At 44.0% G+C, this 18,789-nt stretch overlaps 1 protein-coding gene across 2 annotated transcripts in view; it reads left to right on the plus strand.

Annotated features, from left to right (window-relative positions):
• The window catches only part of ryr2a (ryanodine receptor 2a (cardiac)), a 758,045-nt gene that overhangs the window by 627,832 nt on the left and 111,424 nt on the right, over positions 1–18,789 (plus strand). For both annotated transcript variants that reach the window (XM_072580564.1, XM_072580565.1), the window contains exons 72-73: positions 3,546–3,680; positions 13,374–13,486. In XM_072580564.1, the coding sequence (XP_072436665.1) occupies positions 3,546–3,680; positions 13,374–13,486 (248 nt within the window). The remainder of the gene's footprint in view (positions 1–3,545; positions 3,681–13,373; positions 13,487–18,789) is intronic.

An 18,789-nucleotide genomic window follows, 5' to 3' on the forward strand; every position in this document is an offset into this window, starting at 1 on the left:
CAAATCCATTTCAAGGCTCACTAACTCAGGTCCAGATATGCCAGCACTTACATTTATAAACGTTTGACCATGCAAAACTATGCTGTCCATTTGGCTTTATTCTCAGAGATGAACCAGCTCCTTTGTCAGCTTCTAAAAAAAAAATGATTTTTTTCTTGACTATGTGTTTCTGAAGAGACACTCGAAGACCCCCAAAAGTATTTTGGGATGCTGGTTGCTAAACTTAGGTGAAGCGCATGCTTTGCTTGGATGCTACAAGCTGTGTCTACTCATACAGGATAGTCATCCAAATCTGAATAATTGAATTGATTACTAATAAAAAAGAGATGCTTAATCTTCTGTGGTGTGTTGATGTTCTATTTTTAATTTATTTTTCAATAGAATAGTGCTGTCTTTTTGTATATTTATAAAACTACTTGCCTTTGTAGAATGTGCTATCACAATTTATATTTTAATGTTATGGAATGACCTATTTAATGTACAGATGTGAATGAATGATTGATTGATGTTGGTTTCAATGCCATTGGTCTACAATTGGCAATACCTTAAATTTGGATAATATTTCACTTATGCCATGGGACACATCTTGATTCTCTTACATTAATGTTGCACATAAAATGATCTTATCCAACCAGAATTTTTTTTTACAAGATATCTTCTTCTTTTCATCTTAAATGTACATCAAATTAATGGGAATTTGAAGTGTACCAGTTCCATTTTTATTGCCTTCTCTGACTCAAAGAGTTTTACCATGTTTTCTAATGCAACCTGTACATTATATCAAAATGAGCTTAGGGGTACTGTTTGTAAATTAAATAAATACATTAGATCATTTGACTTTTAGTTAATACTGATATCTCAAATGAATCTTCAAGAGAGAATTGCTGAATAAGCCACTTTTCAGTCTAAATGATCAACCACCTGATGCCCTTTCATTAAAATGCACTGAATACATTACCGCTATTGACACTTCAGTGTATCCCTCATTATCTATTAATTGCACATACATAGTGAGTGTCAGTGACCAAGTGGTCTTGTGTCACAATGTCCCACCTGCCTCAGAGGTGTGTCATAATATCTCAAAATAGATTAATTAAGAATTATATAGTCATGGGATCTTGTAGAATAATGGTAATGTGCAAATCCCTGGGCCAGAAGATTTTGATTCCAGTCTCACCTGTTCTGGAACAGTGTCAGAATTTTTCCAGAAACAGAAATTGCTGGAGAAACCCAGCAGGTTTGGCAACTTTTGTGGAGAGAAAACAAAGTTAACATTTTGAAACCAGCGACCTTTCTTCAGAACCGTTCAGAATGCAGCATGTCTGAAGAAGGGTACCTGCACCTGAAACATTAACCCCACTTTCTCTCCACAGATGTTGCCAGGCCGACTGGGTTTCTCCAGCAATTTCTATTTTCATTTCTGACTTCCAGCATCTTTGTTTTATTTCAGAACGTTTTGAAATGGGTTGACCAAAATATTTTTTAGAGGGAGAGTCATGTTGTACCGTTAGTGTCCATAACTCTAGGTCAGGGTTCCATGTTCACATTGCACCTGGCTTGGAGATGTGTTATAACATGTCCGAATAAGTTGATTTAAAAATCATCTGGTGTGGCTACCTCTGGGCCAAAGAGTGATGTGTCACAACATACTTGAATAGGTTAATGAAAAAACACTGCAGTCAATAGTGATGCTTGCAACTGATTTCAAAGAAAGCTGCCCATGCATAAAGATCCAGGAGTCTCTCTAATGCAGACTTCTCCTTTGCTGATGGCCATTAAAATCTAGTACCAAATCAAGGGGATTTCAAGGTGACTAGTAACAGTAATGTCAGGATATGAGGAAACAACCAATGACATTAAAATATTCCCACAGCTAACTATCCAAGAGGTTAAAAGCACAGAATTTCCTTATTTCAGATAGCACAATAAAGATTTCTGATTGAGATTGTATTAAGATTGAAGCTAAACTATTATGAATAAGTTTCTAAAAATGTTATTTTAAAACTTCTGTGTGTGGGGAATGCCATTCCAATTATGATCTTTGGCTTTCAGCAGCTGTTATAAATTTGGTATATGACTATAAACCCTGTAGCAACTCATGCAACTAGGTGTAACTTTTTCAATTTTTTTTACAATTAAACTGATAACGAAGAAGTAGAATGTTTCATCAATTCACTGATTGCTTAGGCATTTCACTCTTGAGAATTTGAATAACACACTTGCTAGAGGAGCTTAGATTGACTGACAGCAGCTTCTCCATTTTCATAGTATTCTGTACATTTGCAGACTCCCAAAGCTCTGCTAGTTTCAAAGCTTGGAGAGTATATTGATTAGCGATTTTTGTGTATTGATGGCCAACACTCAAGTTTGGACCATTAGAACCATTGTAAAGTCCGGGAAAGTGTAGTCTGTAGTCTGGAATAAAGCCTGGTTAAATTTAAATAATGCAAATATTGCAATAAGTATAACAAAATGGAAATGATCGCAATGCTGCAACCTTAATCCTATCCCAGCATTCAGTAATAATTTTATTTTATTTGGATTTTACTTTTGCATTTTTGACATTACCTAAATGTCTCACATCTTGAGCTTAGTTGCTTTGTAATCATTCCCAAGATTTGATTACTTTTTCATATGCTGGTTTCTACAATCACATGATTGTGGTGTTCTGCAGTCTTTATCTATAGTTATAGAGTCATAGAGATGTACAGCATGGAAACAGACCCTTCGGTCCAACCCGTACATGCCGACCAGATATCCCAATCCAATCTAGTCCCACCTGCTAGCATCCGGCCCATATCCCTCCAAACCCTTCCTATTCATATACCCATCCAAATGCCTCTTAAATGTTGCAATTGTACCAGCCTCCACCACTTCCTCTGGCAGCTCATTCCATACCCGTAACCACCCTCTGTGTGAAAAGGTTGCCCTTTAGGTCTCTTTTATATCTTTCCCCTCTCACCCTAAACCTATGCCCTCTAATTCTGGACTTCCTGACCCCAAGGAAAAGACTGTGCCTATTTACCCCTCTTCAATTGTTTACTTTCTCTTCAGCTTTGCTTTGATTTTAATACTGTTTTAATTTTGGTGAATTATTTACACAATAAAATGTTAAAAATCTTATGGAGAAAATGTAAGGCTCTAGTTTAATCTCAAAGTTTAGATAATGTTCAGAAATCATTTGACTCTTTGCCCTTATAACTTCTGAACATCTGAACTGTTGCTATTTGATACAGCTTTACTGCATTCAGGACAGTCCATACTTCTACATATGTATACAGTCATTTTCTGTATCTTTCATCTTACTTTCCTGATCACTATTTAAATTTGAGTTGTTCAAACTCCACAAGTGGCTAAATTTTAACAGCAGTGGGGTGAGTAGTGCAATCGAAAACATTTATTGATTTTCTTGGTTCAAGGTTCTGCATTCTGAACTAAACAGAATTAAATGTGAGCTTTAATAAAACATTTGCACAGAGATAGAAGAATTGGCTTTGCTCATGCATGCTCCTGTGTTTATCACTAACACTTGTTCTTTACCACAGTTGGAAGATCCTGCCATTAGGTGGCAGATGGCCCTTTACAAAGATCTACCGAACAGGAATGAAGCTTCATCTGATCCAGAGAAAACGGTGATGCGTGTGCTGGATATTGCCAATGTGATCTTCCACTTGGAGCAGGTCTGAGGTTTTAATTCAAGTGATTATAATTTGTAAACACACACTTTCTGAGGAACTGATTTTAAAATAGGGGTTAAATGGGGTGAAAGGCGGGGTGTAAAGGGGAGTTATAGTGGGAAGAGATTGAGGGGACTCCAGACGAAGGGAATAGAAGAGGTGGGCAGCAGGTGGAAAGACTTTTGTGAGGCCTGTCCGATCGCAGTGCCTGAAATGTATAAAGCATATGGTTGTATTACTCCCAGATCCTGTGGGGATGATCTAACACTAATTTGTGTGCCTTAACAAGATGCCTGTCTGAAAGAGACAAGGTTTGTATTTGTAGTAATACTTGGGAATGTCAGCAGGTTTATCAGGAATAGGAAATTCAACAGTCTTTTGGAGCTGACAGCTGCATTATCCCAATTTTTTTGCCCAAGTGCTTTTTGAGTGAGATCCAATGTGGACCATCTACCGTGGTCCATGTCAACATTCCCATGCAAGCTTCTACTCCTTGGCTCATTAATTATGCATCCAGCCAATCACGTTGTGACATAGTAGTAATGTTACTGGACTGGTAATCCAGAATTCCTGGACTGGTAATCCAGGCTAATCTTCCTGGAGCATGGATTCAAATCCTACCATTCCAGATAGTAAAATCTGAATTCAATCTAAAAAGAAATTCTGGAAGAAAAAGGAGAAAAAAGCTAATCTAGTGAAAACTGCTGTCAATTGTCATAAAAATCCATCTGGTTCACTGCTGTGGTTTAGGGAAGGAAGTCTGCAGTCCTTACCTGGTCTGTTTCCACGTGATTTCAGACCCACACCAAAGTGATTGACTCTTAACTGTCCTCTGGGCAATGATGATTGGGTAATAAAGTAAAATCTGGCCAGTGACATCCACGTCCCACGAACAAATAAAATAAAAAAATAGATCTCATGGATAGTGTGACAGAAGCAGAAGTGCTCAATACTGCTGGGATGTTGCAATGTTCATACCGCTGGCTCCATAGTAAGCCCTGGCTTCATAGTATTTCAGATGCTGCCAGCCAGGAACTGCCCATATATATTTGTTCTGTACCATTGTAATCATGAAAATGGCTCACATAGGAATATGAAGTGCTGACGGATGGAAGGACAGTGCTATATCCTCCAGCCTTGGCAAAAGAGACCATTCACCAGACCCAGCCAGCCTGGATGGAGATGGTGACCCAGGTCAGTTCTGTGTTCTGGGTTTAATGCAATGTAGAGCAGTCCCTGGCACTGTGAAGCAGTAATGCTAACCACTGAGCCACTATGCCACCCTAAGTTTGTCTCATTGATGAAAATATGCCTCATAACCAGGTACAGTGAGTGAAGAATAGACATTAGGCTTCTCATCCCATATCAGGAAGAGTGCTGGAGCTGGGTTGAGAAAAAGGTGACCGCTCAAGAGGGGATGTGGAGACTAAATGAGTTTCATAGTACTGCACTGCTCTACTATTAATGCTAGTGCTCACTTATTTCTTAACCTGCACAAGCCTTTAGCCTTTTTATCCACAACTATTGCCATCTCTCCTCTTAAGCAGGCACTAGTGGGACCCAGCAAAAGACTGCAAGTCAGAGGCCAGCACCACTGACCCTGAGCTTCACTTCCATCTCTGAGGGGGAAGCCACTCATCTCTCAGAGGATCTAACAGCAAGACTTCCACCTGCACCTTCCACCAGCTCAGAGACTTTCACCTTGGTGGGAGCTTTTTACGGATTAGACTCAGGATCACAATTTGGTAAACATATCACTGTCACATCTCAGCAGAGCTTCAGACACTTGGAGAACTGTCAGAAACCTTGCTGAGGCACTTGCTCAGCCCCAGGCAGAAGATAATCTTACGGCCTCAGCAATTAGTGACTTCATCAAAATGCATAGCAAGGCACAAGAACAGCAGACAGGTTTATCAGAGACAGTCTATTAGCTGGATCGAAAGACAGAGGATTCCATCAATTTTATCAGTGCCATTCTGGCTTCAGTATATGTGCTTGTGATTACCTTCCTACATCATGTGGCAACTACAATGGACAGCCAGGTCTTGCACAGCTAGTGTCTTACATACAGGTACCTGTACTCCATTGCTGTAGCCATGGGTGCTCAGTATCAATGGCAAGGTGAGAAGGGTATGAGGAACCTCAACCTCTTGGAAGATAGGATGGTGTCAGCAGATACCCATAGGGAGAAGAAGAAGCAACAGACAGAACTCCACTAAGTTACCCCTAAGAATTTAGCAGAGGTACCTGTCCCCTTTACCTTTGCCCATGCCTGTGATACTGAAGCCTACAAAAGTCCAAGCATAGAATGTTGGACCTGCAGCTGGGCAGAGCATCTAGTATCCCTGGGCATGTTAGGTCCATATATGCCAGGGCATGAGCAACCTAGTCAACAGCGCCAACTACAAAGTCGGTTCCCTCCACTCCAGATGCCAAGGTTGGGCCTGCAGTTTGACATAGTGGAAGGGAGAGGACAAACAAAACCTATTGAGGGCACAGGGATGGTCAAGGTGATACTTCATTGTCAACAACAAATATTAGCTTTTGTTAATACAGTATATATACACTCACACTTTTAAAATCTCTGCTATAGGTTCTTTGTAGCTGTTGGGCCTGGTTAAGTTACACATGTGAGAGAAATGAGATGAGTGGCCTTGTCAAACACGGTGGCACAGTGGTTAGCACTGCTGCCTCACAGCACCAGGGACCCGGGTTCGATTCCCGCCTCAGGCGACTGACTGTGTGGAGTTTGCACATTCTCCCCGTGTCTGTGTGAGCTTGCTCCGGTTTCCTCCCACAATCCAAAGATGTGCAGGTCAGGTGAATTGACCATGCGAAATTGCCCATAGTGTTAGGTGCATTAGTTGGGGTTAAATGAGGGAATGGGTCTGGGTGGGTTACTCTTCAGAGGGTCAGTGTGGACTTGTTGGACCAAAGGGCCTGTTTCCACACTGTAGAGAATCTAATCTAATCACAAGGATGACAGTTGGTCATTGACAAGTATTGCTCATTACTTATGAACATATAGCATTAGGATTCACTGATCCTTTAGCTATGGTGTTAATGATTGGGGCCAAGTCACTGCACTTAAATGTTCACAATACTGAGGTGAAAAGCAATGTGCAGGGATTAGATGGGCGCCTGCCCTGCACAAATCAGCCACACCTACATGCATGTCATAAGTGAGAGATCAGTGATGATTTCACATATCTCCATTGCCAGTGTGTCATCCTGTCTTTCTGCTTTTCAAGGCAAGGCAAGTGAACAATGAAAAGTTCATCTCCCTACTGTCCCTTCAGTTGCTTGTTGAGAGGAACTGAAGCAATTGCTGCCTTTCTCTGGCCATGCGATGTTACTGTCTCCATAACTGCTGTTGTCTCCCAAATGGTAAGGAGGACCTGTAAATTGTGGGTACAGAAAGGTGGGATCAGCCAAAAGTTACCACATGGACAGTCATAAGGATGAGAATGTATTTATTCAGCAACAAAATATTTCAAGGAGTGCGGAAATAACTAGGTTCACATATATGGCAAAGTTAAATATCACACAACACTAGGTTATAGTCCAACAGGTTTATTTGGAAGCACTAGCTTTTGGAGCGCTGCTCCTTCATCAGGTAGTTGTCATCAGCAGCGCTCTGAAAGGTAGTGCTTCCAAATAAACCTGTTGGTCTATAAGCTGGTGTTGTGTGATCTTTAACGTTGTCCACCCCAGTCCAACCCTGGCTCCTCCACATCATCAGATATAAGACCATAAGGATGACGAGCTTACATCATGGATCAGTACTTGAGCCTGTGAGATTGTGGCCATTACAGACACTGGGATATCACAGGGGCAGGAATGGGTGTTGTTGGATGTCCCAGGGATTAGACATTTCAAAAGGATTTGGGGGGAGGTAAAAGAGATGGGGGAATGGTATTGCTAATCAGGGATAGTATCACAGCTGCAGAAAGGGAGGTCAACGAGGAGGGTTTGTCCACAGAGTCAGTATGGATGGAAGTCAGAAACAGGAAAGGAGCAGTCACATTACTGGGAGTTTTCGACAGAGCATCCAATAGCAACAGAGACACGGAGAAACAGATTGGGAGGCAGAGTTTGGAAAGGTGCAGAAGTAACCAGGGTTGTTGTCGTGGGTGACTTTAACATCCCTAGTATTGATTGGAATCTCCTTAGTTCAAATAGTTTGCATGGAGCAGTTTTTGTCAGATGTGTCCAGGAAGGGTTCCTGACTCAATGTATCGACAGACCGATGAGAGAGGAGGGCATACTGGATTTGGTGCTTGGTAACAAACTATGCTAAGTGTTAGATCTCTCGGTGGGAGAGCTTTTCAGTGATAGTAATCACAACTCCCTGACCTTTACTTTACTCATGGAGAGGGATAGGAGCAGATGATATGGGAAAGTAATTGGGGGAGGGGGAATTACAATGCCATTAGGCAAGAACTGTGGAAGACAGAGGGTGGTGGTAGATGGAAAGTATTCAGCCTGGAGCTCGGTGACCAGTCGTGTTCTGCAAGGATCTGTTCTGGCACCTCTGCTCTGTGGTTTTTATAAATGACTTGGTTGAGGAAGTGGAAGGGTGGGTTAGTAAGTTTGCCGATGACATGAGGTTTTGTAGAGTTTTGGATAGTGTGGAGGCTGTTGGAGGTTGCAGCCGAACATTGACAGAAAGTAGAACTGGGCTGATAAGTGGAAAATTGAGTTCAATCTGGAAAAATGTGAAGTCATTAATTTTAGAAGGTCAAATTTGAATGCAGAATACAGGGTTAAAGACAGGATTCTTGGCAGTGTGGAGGAACAGAGGGATCTTGGGGTCCATGTCCATAGATCCCTCAAAGTTGCCACCCAAATTGATAGGATTGTTAAGAAGACGAATGGCATGTTGGCTTTCATTAGCAGGGGGCTTGAGTTTAAGAGCTGTGAGATTATGTTGCAGCTCTATAGAGCCCTGCTTAGACCACAATTGGAATATTGTGTTTAGTTCTGGTCGCCTCAAAATAGGAAGGATGTGGAAGCTTTAGAGAGGATGCAGAGGAGATTTATCAGGATCCTGCCTGGACTGGAGGGCTATGATGAAAGGTTTAGGGAGCTAGGGCTTTTCTCATTGGAGCGAAGAAGGATGAGAGGTGACTTGATAGAGGTGTAGAAGATGATGGGAGGCATAGATAGAGTGAATAGCTAGAGACTTTTTCCCAGGGTGGAAATGGTTATCACGAGGTGGCATAATTTTAAGGTTATTGGAGGAAGGTTTAGGGGAGATGTCAGAGGTAGTGTCTAGCCTCTTGCGTTTGGTGATGTTTAGCTCTATCATGGTATCTTGGATGTTTCTCACATCAATATCCTGATCCTCATCTGCATCATCAGTGGGTTGCTGTGGATCCTCCACTTCCTCTTCATCCAAGAGATTGTTGGTGCCAGTTCTGGCAGGCACAGCTTGCCCCAGTGATATGTCAAGTCAGCAGTCCAGGCAGCAAAACCTCAAAGTCAGGAGGCCTGTTGTCTCTCGCACTGTGGCCAACTGAGAAGCATTGTAACTCTGTACTGTGTCAGTGTGAGTTTTGTAAAAGTCTCATCACCTTGTTTGGTGGGGATGTTGTTTCTCTCCCAGCAGCCATCGTTATTTAGCCTGAGGACCTTGGAATGAGGCACAAACCTTGAGTTTGCTAGTGTGCATGCAGAATGACATTGCCCAGATCTCCAAGACCTGGCAGTACTGGTCACACAGTCACAACTGCACATTGATGGAGCAGAAGCCTTTATTTTTGATGAACTTGGCAGGTTGGCGATAGGGTGCTTTCAAAGCAAAATCTATAGAGCCCTGCATACGGGGGAAGCCAGTGATGTTTGATAATCTCATTGCCCAGGATAACTGACTGCTCGTCACAGAGGGAAGATATAAACTGCTGTAACATGGAGAAATGGCATCAGTGACATCCCAGGCCCCCCTCCAAGCCAAGGATTTGGAAGACCAGTGTTGGAGACCCCATGTGAGCTCAAGTTCTGCAGATGACATGGCTCAGTGACAATGAAAGAGTCATTTGACTGCACTAAGGACTAATCTCCTCTGACTTTCAGACATAGCCATTTATTAGATTAGATTAGATTAGATTAGATTCCCTACAATGATGGAAACAGGCCCTTTGGTCCAACCAGTCCACACCAACCCTCCGAAGAGTAACCCACCCAGACCCATTTCCCCTCTGACTAATGCACCTAGCACTATGGCCAATTCACCTGACTTGCACATCTTTGATTGTGGGAGGAAACCCACGCAGACATGGGGAGAATGTGCAAACTCCACACAGACAGTCGCCCGAGGCTGGAATTGAACCTGGGACGCTGGTGCTGTGAGGCAGCAGTGCTAACCACTGAGCCACCATGCCGCTCAAAGTTGGAGAATGTGCAGTATGTTTGTGCATAAGCTGCTGGCATATGCTGTAGGTATGACATTGAGGTAGTATTGGCCTGTGCAGTAATAAATCTACCTCCTTGATAGTTGCATGCTCTGAGCAGTGACATAGTGCCTGCCTTTCTCTCTGCAAGGAATACCAATGCAGTCCAAAGAGACTGACAGCTTGTAAGTTGGAACACCAGAACCAACACACTAAAAATCAATGAAAGCCAGAGAACCTGATAATCTCTGAGTCAGTGCAAAATGAGCGAGAATGAAGAAAATAAATGAAAAGTCAAAAGATGCATCTTGTATGGATTTATGAGGTGCATGTGTGTCCCTATAATTTGGCAGAAGTAAGTGCAAGTCATTGTTCCCTGAGCTGCAAAGTCCTGGGGGGCTGAACTGGTATGAAAGTTGGTCGGAATACAGCTATGACGATGTGGTGAGACTGCTGGTTTGGTGATGCCCATTGGCATGGACAAAGAGTGAAAGAAGATGGTGTCCAGGGAAATGGTGGTGAACATCGAGTTGTCATAAATCCTGAAGAAGCATTAATCAGTGAGCTGAAAGCTGGAGTGGGGCGGAGAGCAGCCTCTGAGCATGGAGCAGCAGTGAATCTTGGTGCCATGTTCGAATCTTATCAGAAAAAAGACAACTGCTCCCTTTCTAAGTTGCCTACCCTTTCTATCAATCTGCCAAGCAGGCTGATGCTTGTGGTTCAAAAAAATCTATCTGGTGGCATCTCCCTAAACTTGTCTCCTGACCAACCTCAACAAAACAAATGATCTGGTCATTATCTCTGTGGGCGGCACGGCGGCACGGTGGCACAGTGGTTAGTGTATTATTGGGGCTTAGGAGTAGTAAGGGTGCTCCTTCATGCTATAAGGAAACGTCAGGTCTCCACTACTCTATATTTCTCTGCTTCTCTAATGATCTGCTACTAAGTTGCTGTTTAGCTCACCACATTCAAACCCCACCCCCATCCCTGGCAATGCTTATGCCTCAAGAGCCCTAGTTCTGTTGAGGAATCATTCTTTTTTGATCCTCACATCATTCAACCTGAGTTGGTGAAATCAGAGACCCGGGTTCAATTCCCGCCTCAGGCGACTGACTGTGTGGAGTTTGCACGTTCTCCCCGTGTCTGCGTGGGTTTCCTCCCACAGTCTAAAGATGTGCAGGTCGGGTGAATTGGCCATGCTAAATTGCCCATAGTGTTAGGTAAGGGGTAAATGTAGGGGTATGGGTGGGTTGCGCTTCAGTGGGGCGGTGTGGACTTGTTGGGCCGAAGGGCCTGTTTCCACACTGTAAGTAATCTAATCATCTGCCGCTAGGTAACTGCTCTGACTGTTATGTCAGAAACTGATGCCACCTAGTTTATTGAGGAAGGAGGGGAGAATTGACAACTGAATAGAAATGAGGGTAGATTACTGAAATGAAGTAAGATAGTCCCTGTTCATTCGTGAGATTTAGACATTTAGGAATGAGTGTTTCATCCTTTAAGGGAAAAATTGGTAATTATTCTTTTTGATGTTAAGAATCTTATTTTTCCATTCTCAACGTATTGCTCCAACTTTCTCGTTATTTCCCCGTGCCACTCAAGGTACCCAATAAGTCCAATGGTGTAGAATTCTGTGTGCTGCAGTTTTGATACAACTTTTTTGTTTTTGCTCACAGGATATGAGTGATGCGGACTAGTCCAGCATTTATTACCTGCTCCTAATCAAAGGTCTATCTCATTGCAGTAGGTTTTGACTCGTGTGTGTGTGTGTGTGTGTGTGTGTGGTAGAACAGTAGAGGACTGCAAATTTCCTCCTCCAAAGGACATTAGTATACTATATGGGTTTTTACAACAATCAACACTGGTTACATTGTTTTTTAGTCCAGCTTTTGCTTAATACCAGATTTTTCTTATTGAATTCAAATTTAGCTGTCTATGATAGAGGGATTTAAACCCATGTCCCTAAAAAAATAACCTGGTGTTCTGGATTACTAGTCGGCTGAGATTACCATATAAATTAGGCAGGCCAATCAGTTCGTAAACTTGAAATGATTCTCCATTCCCTCCATTGCTATGTCTAATTGTTCCTTGCATTATTGCAAGGGTCACATCACTCTGCCTGGTCTTCGCTTCCCAAGATTCACCTTCAATCTCTGATTCCCAATGCAAACAGTTGTACCCAAGTCAGAGGGTTAGGGGTAAAATTGGAGCAGTGTCTGACCCAATATGATTCTCATCCACTTCCCATTACATACCACTCTTCTCCAGGATGTTGTGGGACTTATAGAAATGTAAGGCTTATCAATGATAATGTCACTTAGACCTCAATAACATTTTCACGTGTGACCATGCACTTTGGAGCAAGTGCTGGCTCTGCTGGGGAAACCTGGCACCATTCAGGAACAGACCTTGGAAACTACCAAAAAGGTAAATAAATGTAGTATTTTAGTGTATTATTGGGGCTTAGGAGTAGTAAGGGTGCTCCTTCATGCTATAAGGAAACGTCAGGTCTCCACTACTCTATATTTCTCTGCTTCTCTAATGATCTGCTACTAAGTTGCTGTTTAGCTCACCACATTCAAACCCCAGCCCCATCCCTGGCAATGCTTATGCCTCAAGAGCCCTAGTTCTGTTGAGGAATCATTCTTTTTTGATCCTCACATCATTCAACCTGAGTTGGTGAAATCAGATTGCAGTGAAGTTCATTGATTAGATCTCGATTGTTATAGCTCTGCAGATGCATCACTGCCCAGGTTGCATACATGCTCCAGGCTGGGGCTCTAAACTTGATCACTTCCTCATTAAGAATAATTTCCTTATTGCAGAATTAAAATTTCCTTTTACGAGTTTGAACACAGAGTCATAGAGATGTACAGCATGGAAACAGAACCTTCGGTCTATGTTCTGTTTCCACGGTTTAACTTGCATTAGCAGAGCCAAGAATAAACCTACCCACATTATTTGCTATGGTGTACATTCCTGTAGGTCTAGCTGTAAACCTGAAATCATCTAAGTTACACATTATTGAACCCATTGCAAAGCTGCTGTCTTAACATTTGAGTAATGTAATAGCAAATGGGGAAAAAATTGTATCAGTGCACAATGTATGTTAATGTCTAATCGTATGATTTCAACTGGGCTTTGGCTTCAAACCTTAAAGTACCAGTCAACCCTGTACAATCTCATTGTCGTGGACGTGATGAGAATAAATTCCAGAATTGGTTAAACTAACGATGACTGAACCATTTTTGTCTCACAATTGTAATGGTAAGCCTGAGCTTTGCATTTCTACCTTATGCATTAGGTGGAGCATCCCCAGAGATCTAAAAAGGCTGTCTGGCACAAACTGCTGTCAAAACAACGTAAACGGGCAGTTGTGGCCTGCTTCCGGATGGCACCGCTCTATAATTTACCACGGTAGGAACTAATGTTTTCTCACTGTAGTTAATAAACCTGTAACAAGCATTTATATCTTCCCACGCATGGATCAGCTTGTCCTTGTCACAGCATCAGAGGAAAAGTCCTGTTCGCGTCTTTCCTGTCACACCCCATCAAAGTACATGGAAATTTCCAGAAAGATTACCTCTCAGTTGCTGAAACTCGAGAGGAAACAGGCCCAACTTCTTCAATGTCTCCTCATTAATCTGATGAACCTCCATTGCACTCCCACTATGGCAATATGTACGCCTTTGATAAGGTGACCAAAACTGTATTAAATAGCTAGGTGTGGGCTCACCAAAGTTTTATGCAACTGCAGCGAGACATGTTTACTCCTGTACTTAGTGTGATGATACTATGGCTCTAAGAGGTGCATTTTGTCCTGGTTTCTTTTCTGAAGAAAGTTTGAGGCAGAGGTGTCGAGCAGTCTAGCTCATTGCTAATAGAGTAAACGACTTGTGAGGCCTTGGGGCTCTTTAAAAAAAAAGTTGGAACAATATAGCAGCATGAATGGATGGGGCCAAGCTCCCACAGAACCAGATTTTTTAGTTTTAGCTTTCAGCAGTTGCTGGGGTCCTGACGCTGGATGTGGAAACTCTTATTCCTCTCTCTGTTCCAGCTAAAAGCTAGGGTTCTCTTCCTGTTGCTAGCATTGTATATGAGATAATCAATTTTGTTGAATTTGCCTTTGCCAAACGTGTGTTTATGGGATGCTACTGTATTGGAATAGTTAATTAGTAATAGTTAATATATCTATTATTTTGTTAAGCATTTCAATAGAGTTACAGTTAAACCAATTATTTTATTTGTATTTAGTCTGTATTTTAACTGTAGTGTAAAAATAAAGTGTGTTTTGTTTAACATCAAGTAGTTTGACCAATCAAGTTGGATCTGGAATGTAATACCTTGCACTTAACTTTAAATAAGAATGGTTAGGGTCTCAGCTCTCTTCTTAATAAATTTTGAGCGGGTTCGGCCTGGTCCATAACATTAGATACCATACATTTGCCTTCTTTACTGCCTACTGCACTTCCTTGCTTACTTTCAATGACTGGGATACAAGGATACCCAAAACTCTATTAACTTTATTCTTTACTTTTTATTATTTACTACTTTTTATTTGCTATCTTTAACTCTAAACACACCACATCTGTTGACTCTCGTTTATCTCTGCAACAAGCAGCATCCTCAAAGGTTCCAACACGTTTGTCAAACATGATTTCCCTTCATAAAGCCATGTTGACTCTGTTCAATCATATTGTTATTTTCTAAGTATCCAGTTATCACATCCTTTATAATTGATTGCATCATTTTCCTAATGACTGACATCAAATTAATAGGTCTGTATTTCTTGCTTTCTCTCTACCTGTCATGTTAAATAATTTGCTACTCTGCAGGAACTTTTTCAGAATCTTTAAAATTTTGAAATATAATCCATTATCCCTGTAGCCACCACCTCCAATACTCTTGGACGTAGCTCATCTGGTCTAGGGAATTTATCAATGCTAAATATAATTCATTTTTGAAAATGACCCCAAACTAATACTAATTTATTTCAGGAGACAGGATTTGCAGAATGGTGCATTTGCCAAGTGGGATCTTTTATATGATGTAACTGGGAAAAGTGCTGAGCATGGTACTGGACAGGTGGTGCTGGAAGAGCACAGCAGTTCAGGCAGCATCCAACGAGCAGCGAAATCAACGTTTCGGGCAAAAGCCCTTCATCAGGAATAAAGGCAGTGAGCCTGAAGCATGGAGAGATAAGCTAGAGGAGGGTGGAGGTGGGGAGAGAGTAGCATAGAGTACAATGGGAGAGTGGGGGAGGAGATGAAGGTGATAGGTCAAGGAGGAGAGGGTGGAGTGGATAGGTGGAAAAGAAGATAGGCAGGTCGGACAAGTCAAGGAGATAGTAACTGAGCTGGAAGTTTGAAACTAGGATGAGGTGGGGGAAGGGGAAATGAGGAAGCTATTGAAGTCCACATTGATGCCCTGGGGTTGAAATGTTCCGAGGCGGAAGATGAGGCGTTCTTCCTCCAGGCGTCTGGTGGTGAGGGAGCGGCGGTGAAGGAGGCCCAGGACCTCCATGTCCTCGGCAGAGTGGGAGGGGGAGTTGAAATGTTGGGCCACGGGGCGGTTTGGTTGATTGGTGTGGGTGTCTCAGAGATGTTCCCTAAAGCACTCCGCTAGGAGGTGCCCAGTCTCCCCAATGTAGAGGAGACCACATCGGGAGCAACGGATACAATAAATGATATTGGTGGATGTGCAGGTGAAACTTTGATGGATGTGGAAGGCTCCTTTAGGGCCTTGGATAGAGGTGAGGGAAGAGGTGTGGGCACAGGTTTTACAGTTCCTGCGGTGGCAGGGGAAAGTGCCAGAATGGGAGGGTGGGTCGTAGGGGGGTGTGGACCTGACCAGGTAGTCACGGAGGGAACGGTCTTTGCGGAAGGCGGAAAGGGGTGGGGAGGGAAATATATCCCTGGTGGTGGGGTCTTTTTGGAGGTGGCGGAAATGTCGGTGGATGATTTGGTTGATGCAAAGGTTTGTAGGGTGGAAGGTGAGCACCAGGGGCGTTCTGTCCTTGTTACGGTTGGAGGGGTGGGGTCTGAGGGCGGAGGTGCGGGATGTGGACGAGATGCGTTGGAGGGCATCTTTAACCACGTGGGAAGGGAAATTGCGGTCTCTAAAGAAGGAGGCCATCTGGTGTGTTCTGTGGTGGAACTGGTCCTCCTGGGAGCAGATACGGCGGAGGCGGAGAAATTGGGAATACGGGATGGCATTTTTGCAAGAGATAGGGTGGGAAGAGGTGTAATCCAGGTAGCTATGGGAGTCAGTGGGTTTGTAAAAAATGTCAGTGTCAAGTCGGTCGTCACTAATGGAGATGGAGAGGTCCAGGAAGGGGAGCGAGGTGTCAGAGATAGTCCAGGTAAATTTAAGGTCAGGGTGGAATGTGTTGGTGAAGTTGATGAATTGCTCAACCTCCTCGTGGGAACACGAGGTGGCGCCAATGCAGTCATCAATGTAGCGGAGGAAGAGGTGGGGAGTGGTGCCGGTGTAATTACGGAAGATCAACTGTTCTACATAGCCAACAAAGAGACAGGCATAGCTGGGGCCCATACGTGTGCCCATGGCTACGCCTTTGGTCTGGAGGAAGTGGGAGGATTCAAAGGAGAAATTGTTAAGGGTGAGGACCAGTTCAGCCAAACGAATGAGAGTGTCAGTGGAAGGGTACTGTTGGGGACGTCTGGAGAGGAAAAAACGGAGGGCTTGGAGGCCCTGGTCATGGCGAATGGAGGTGTAGAGGGATTGGATATCCATGGTGAAGATAAGGCGTTGGGGGCCGGGAAAACGGAAGTCTTGGAGGAGGTGGAGGGCGTGGGTGGTGTCTCGAACGTATGTGGGGAGTTCCTGGACTAGGGGGGATAGGACAGTGTCAAGGTAGGTAGAGATGAGTTCAGTGGGGCAGGAGCATGCTGAGACAATGGGTCGGCCAGGGTGGTCAGGCTTGTGGATCTTGGGAAGGAGGTAGAACCGGGCAGTGCGGGGTTCCCGGACTATGAGGTTGGAAGCTGTGGGTGGGAGATCTCCTGAGGTGATGAGGTTCTGTATGGTCTGGGAGATGATGGTTTGGTGATGGGGGGTGGGGTCATGGTCGAGGGAGCAGTAGGAAGAGGTGTCCTCGAGTTGGCGTTTGGCTTCAGCGGTGTAGAGGTCAGTGCGCCAGACTACCACTGCGCCCCCTTTATCCGCTGGCTTGATGGTGAGGTTGGGATTGGAGCAGAGGGATTGGAGGGCTGCGCGTTGTGAGCGTGAGAGGTTGGAGTGGGGGAGGGGGGACGACAGGTTGAGGCGGTTAATGTCCTGGCCGCAGTTGGAAATGAAGAGGTCGAGGGCAGGTAATAGGCCAGCGCGGGGTGTCCAGGTGGATGCAGTGTGTTGGAGGTGGGCGAAGGGGTCCTCGGAAGGTGGGCGGGAGTCCTGATTGTGAAAGTAAGCTCGGAGGCGGAGGCGACGGAAGAATTGTTCGATGTCACGTCGTGTGTTAAATTCATTGATGCGTGGACGGAGGGGGATGAAGGTGAGTCCTTTGCTGAGGACTGATCGTTCGTCCTCAGTGAGTGGGAGGTCTGGAGGGATGGTGAAAACTCGGCAGGGCTGGGAGCTGGGATCTGGTGTGGGTGTGGAGCTGGGAGTGGGGTCGGAGCCAGTACCTGGAGTGGGTGTGATGGTGGGGGGAATTGGGGTGGAGGCATGAGCTGGGGTGATGTTGCCCTCGGGGTTCTGGGGTGTGGGGATAGTGACGGTGGGGTCTGTGGGGGGCGTGTCAGCAGAATGCAGGTGAGTGGCGCTGGTGGAGGCGGAAGTGGTAGTGATCATGGCAGTAGGGGTGGCGGGAGTCACTGAGCGTGTGGCATCAGCGATGATGTGAGGGCCGGAAGTGGCTGTGGGAGTGGCCATGATGTGGGCGGAAGTGACATTATCACTCAGCGTGGGGGTGGTAGCTGCGTCAGCCGCATGGCTAATGGCGTTTCCGAGGCCAAGGGAATCTTCTGGAATGTTTGAGGAGCGCTGGTTATGGAGGTGGGTGGATAAAAGTTTGTTGTACTTACAGTTTTTGATGTTTGAGATGGAATTGAAATACTGTTTGTTGAGAGTATGAATTCTCCTGAGGATGTAGTACAGAATTTGGTTTTCAGCATCTGCAGTCATTGTTTTTTCCATGGTACTGGAGAGGCCTACTCTGAAGGTGACAAAGACATAATTAAAGGAGGAATGTGGTTTTAAAAGTGAAGGTATTCATTCTTCTAATAGGACTGCTTACATCTGGCAAAATGCATCATATAGACAGGTTGAGCCACTCAACAAAGAGTACACACTCGGTATCAGGTGGTAACACTTATAGTGCACATGGAGTGTCTCTGCCTTTCTACATGCTGCTCGAGCACATCACCCAAGTTGCTTTGACATCGCTGTGCAAGTTCTGGGGGAATGTTGCTCTCCCGACTGTCAGGTACACTTTACTCATATTTAGTTGGCTGGCATTGTACCCTGGTCACAAGTGCAGCTGATAAAGCCAGATGAAAGCAAAAATCGACAGTGGAACGTGTTGTTTATTTTTTCTAAATGAAATTGATGGCAGGCCATCGTCTGAACTTTTATGAAACACCTGGCAGATCTGGAATCTTCAGAGGCTGCATGACAAACCATTATATTTCACTGCAGATAAACTTGATATTGCTGTCACCAGCAGCACCATTAGGCAAATGGGGTATTGGCATTATCTT

Source organism: Chiloscyllium punctatum, chromosome 11, assembly GCF_047496795.1.
Source record: "Chiloscyllium punctatum isolate Juve2018m chromosome 11, sChiPun1.3, whole genome shotgun sequence".
NCBI lineage: Eukaryota > Metazoa > Chordata > Chondrichthyes > Orectolobiformes > Hemiscylliidae > Chiloscyllium > Chiloscyllium punctatum.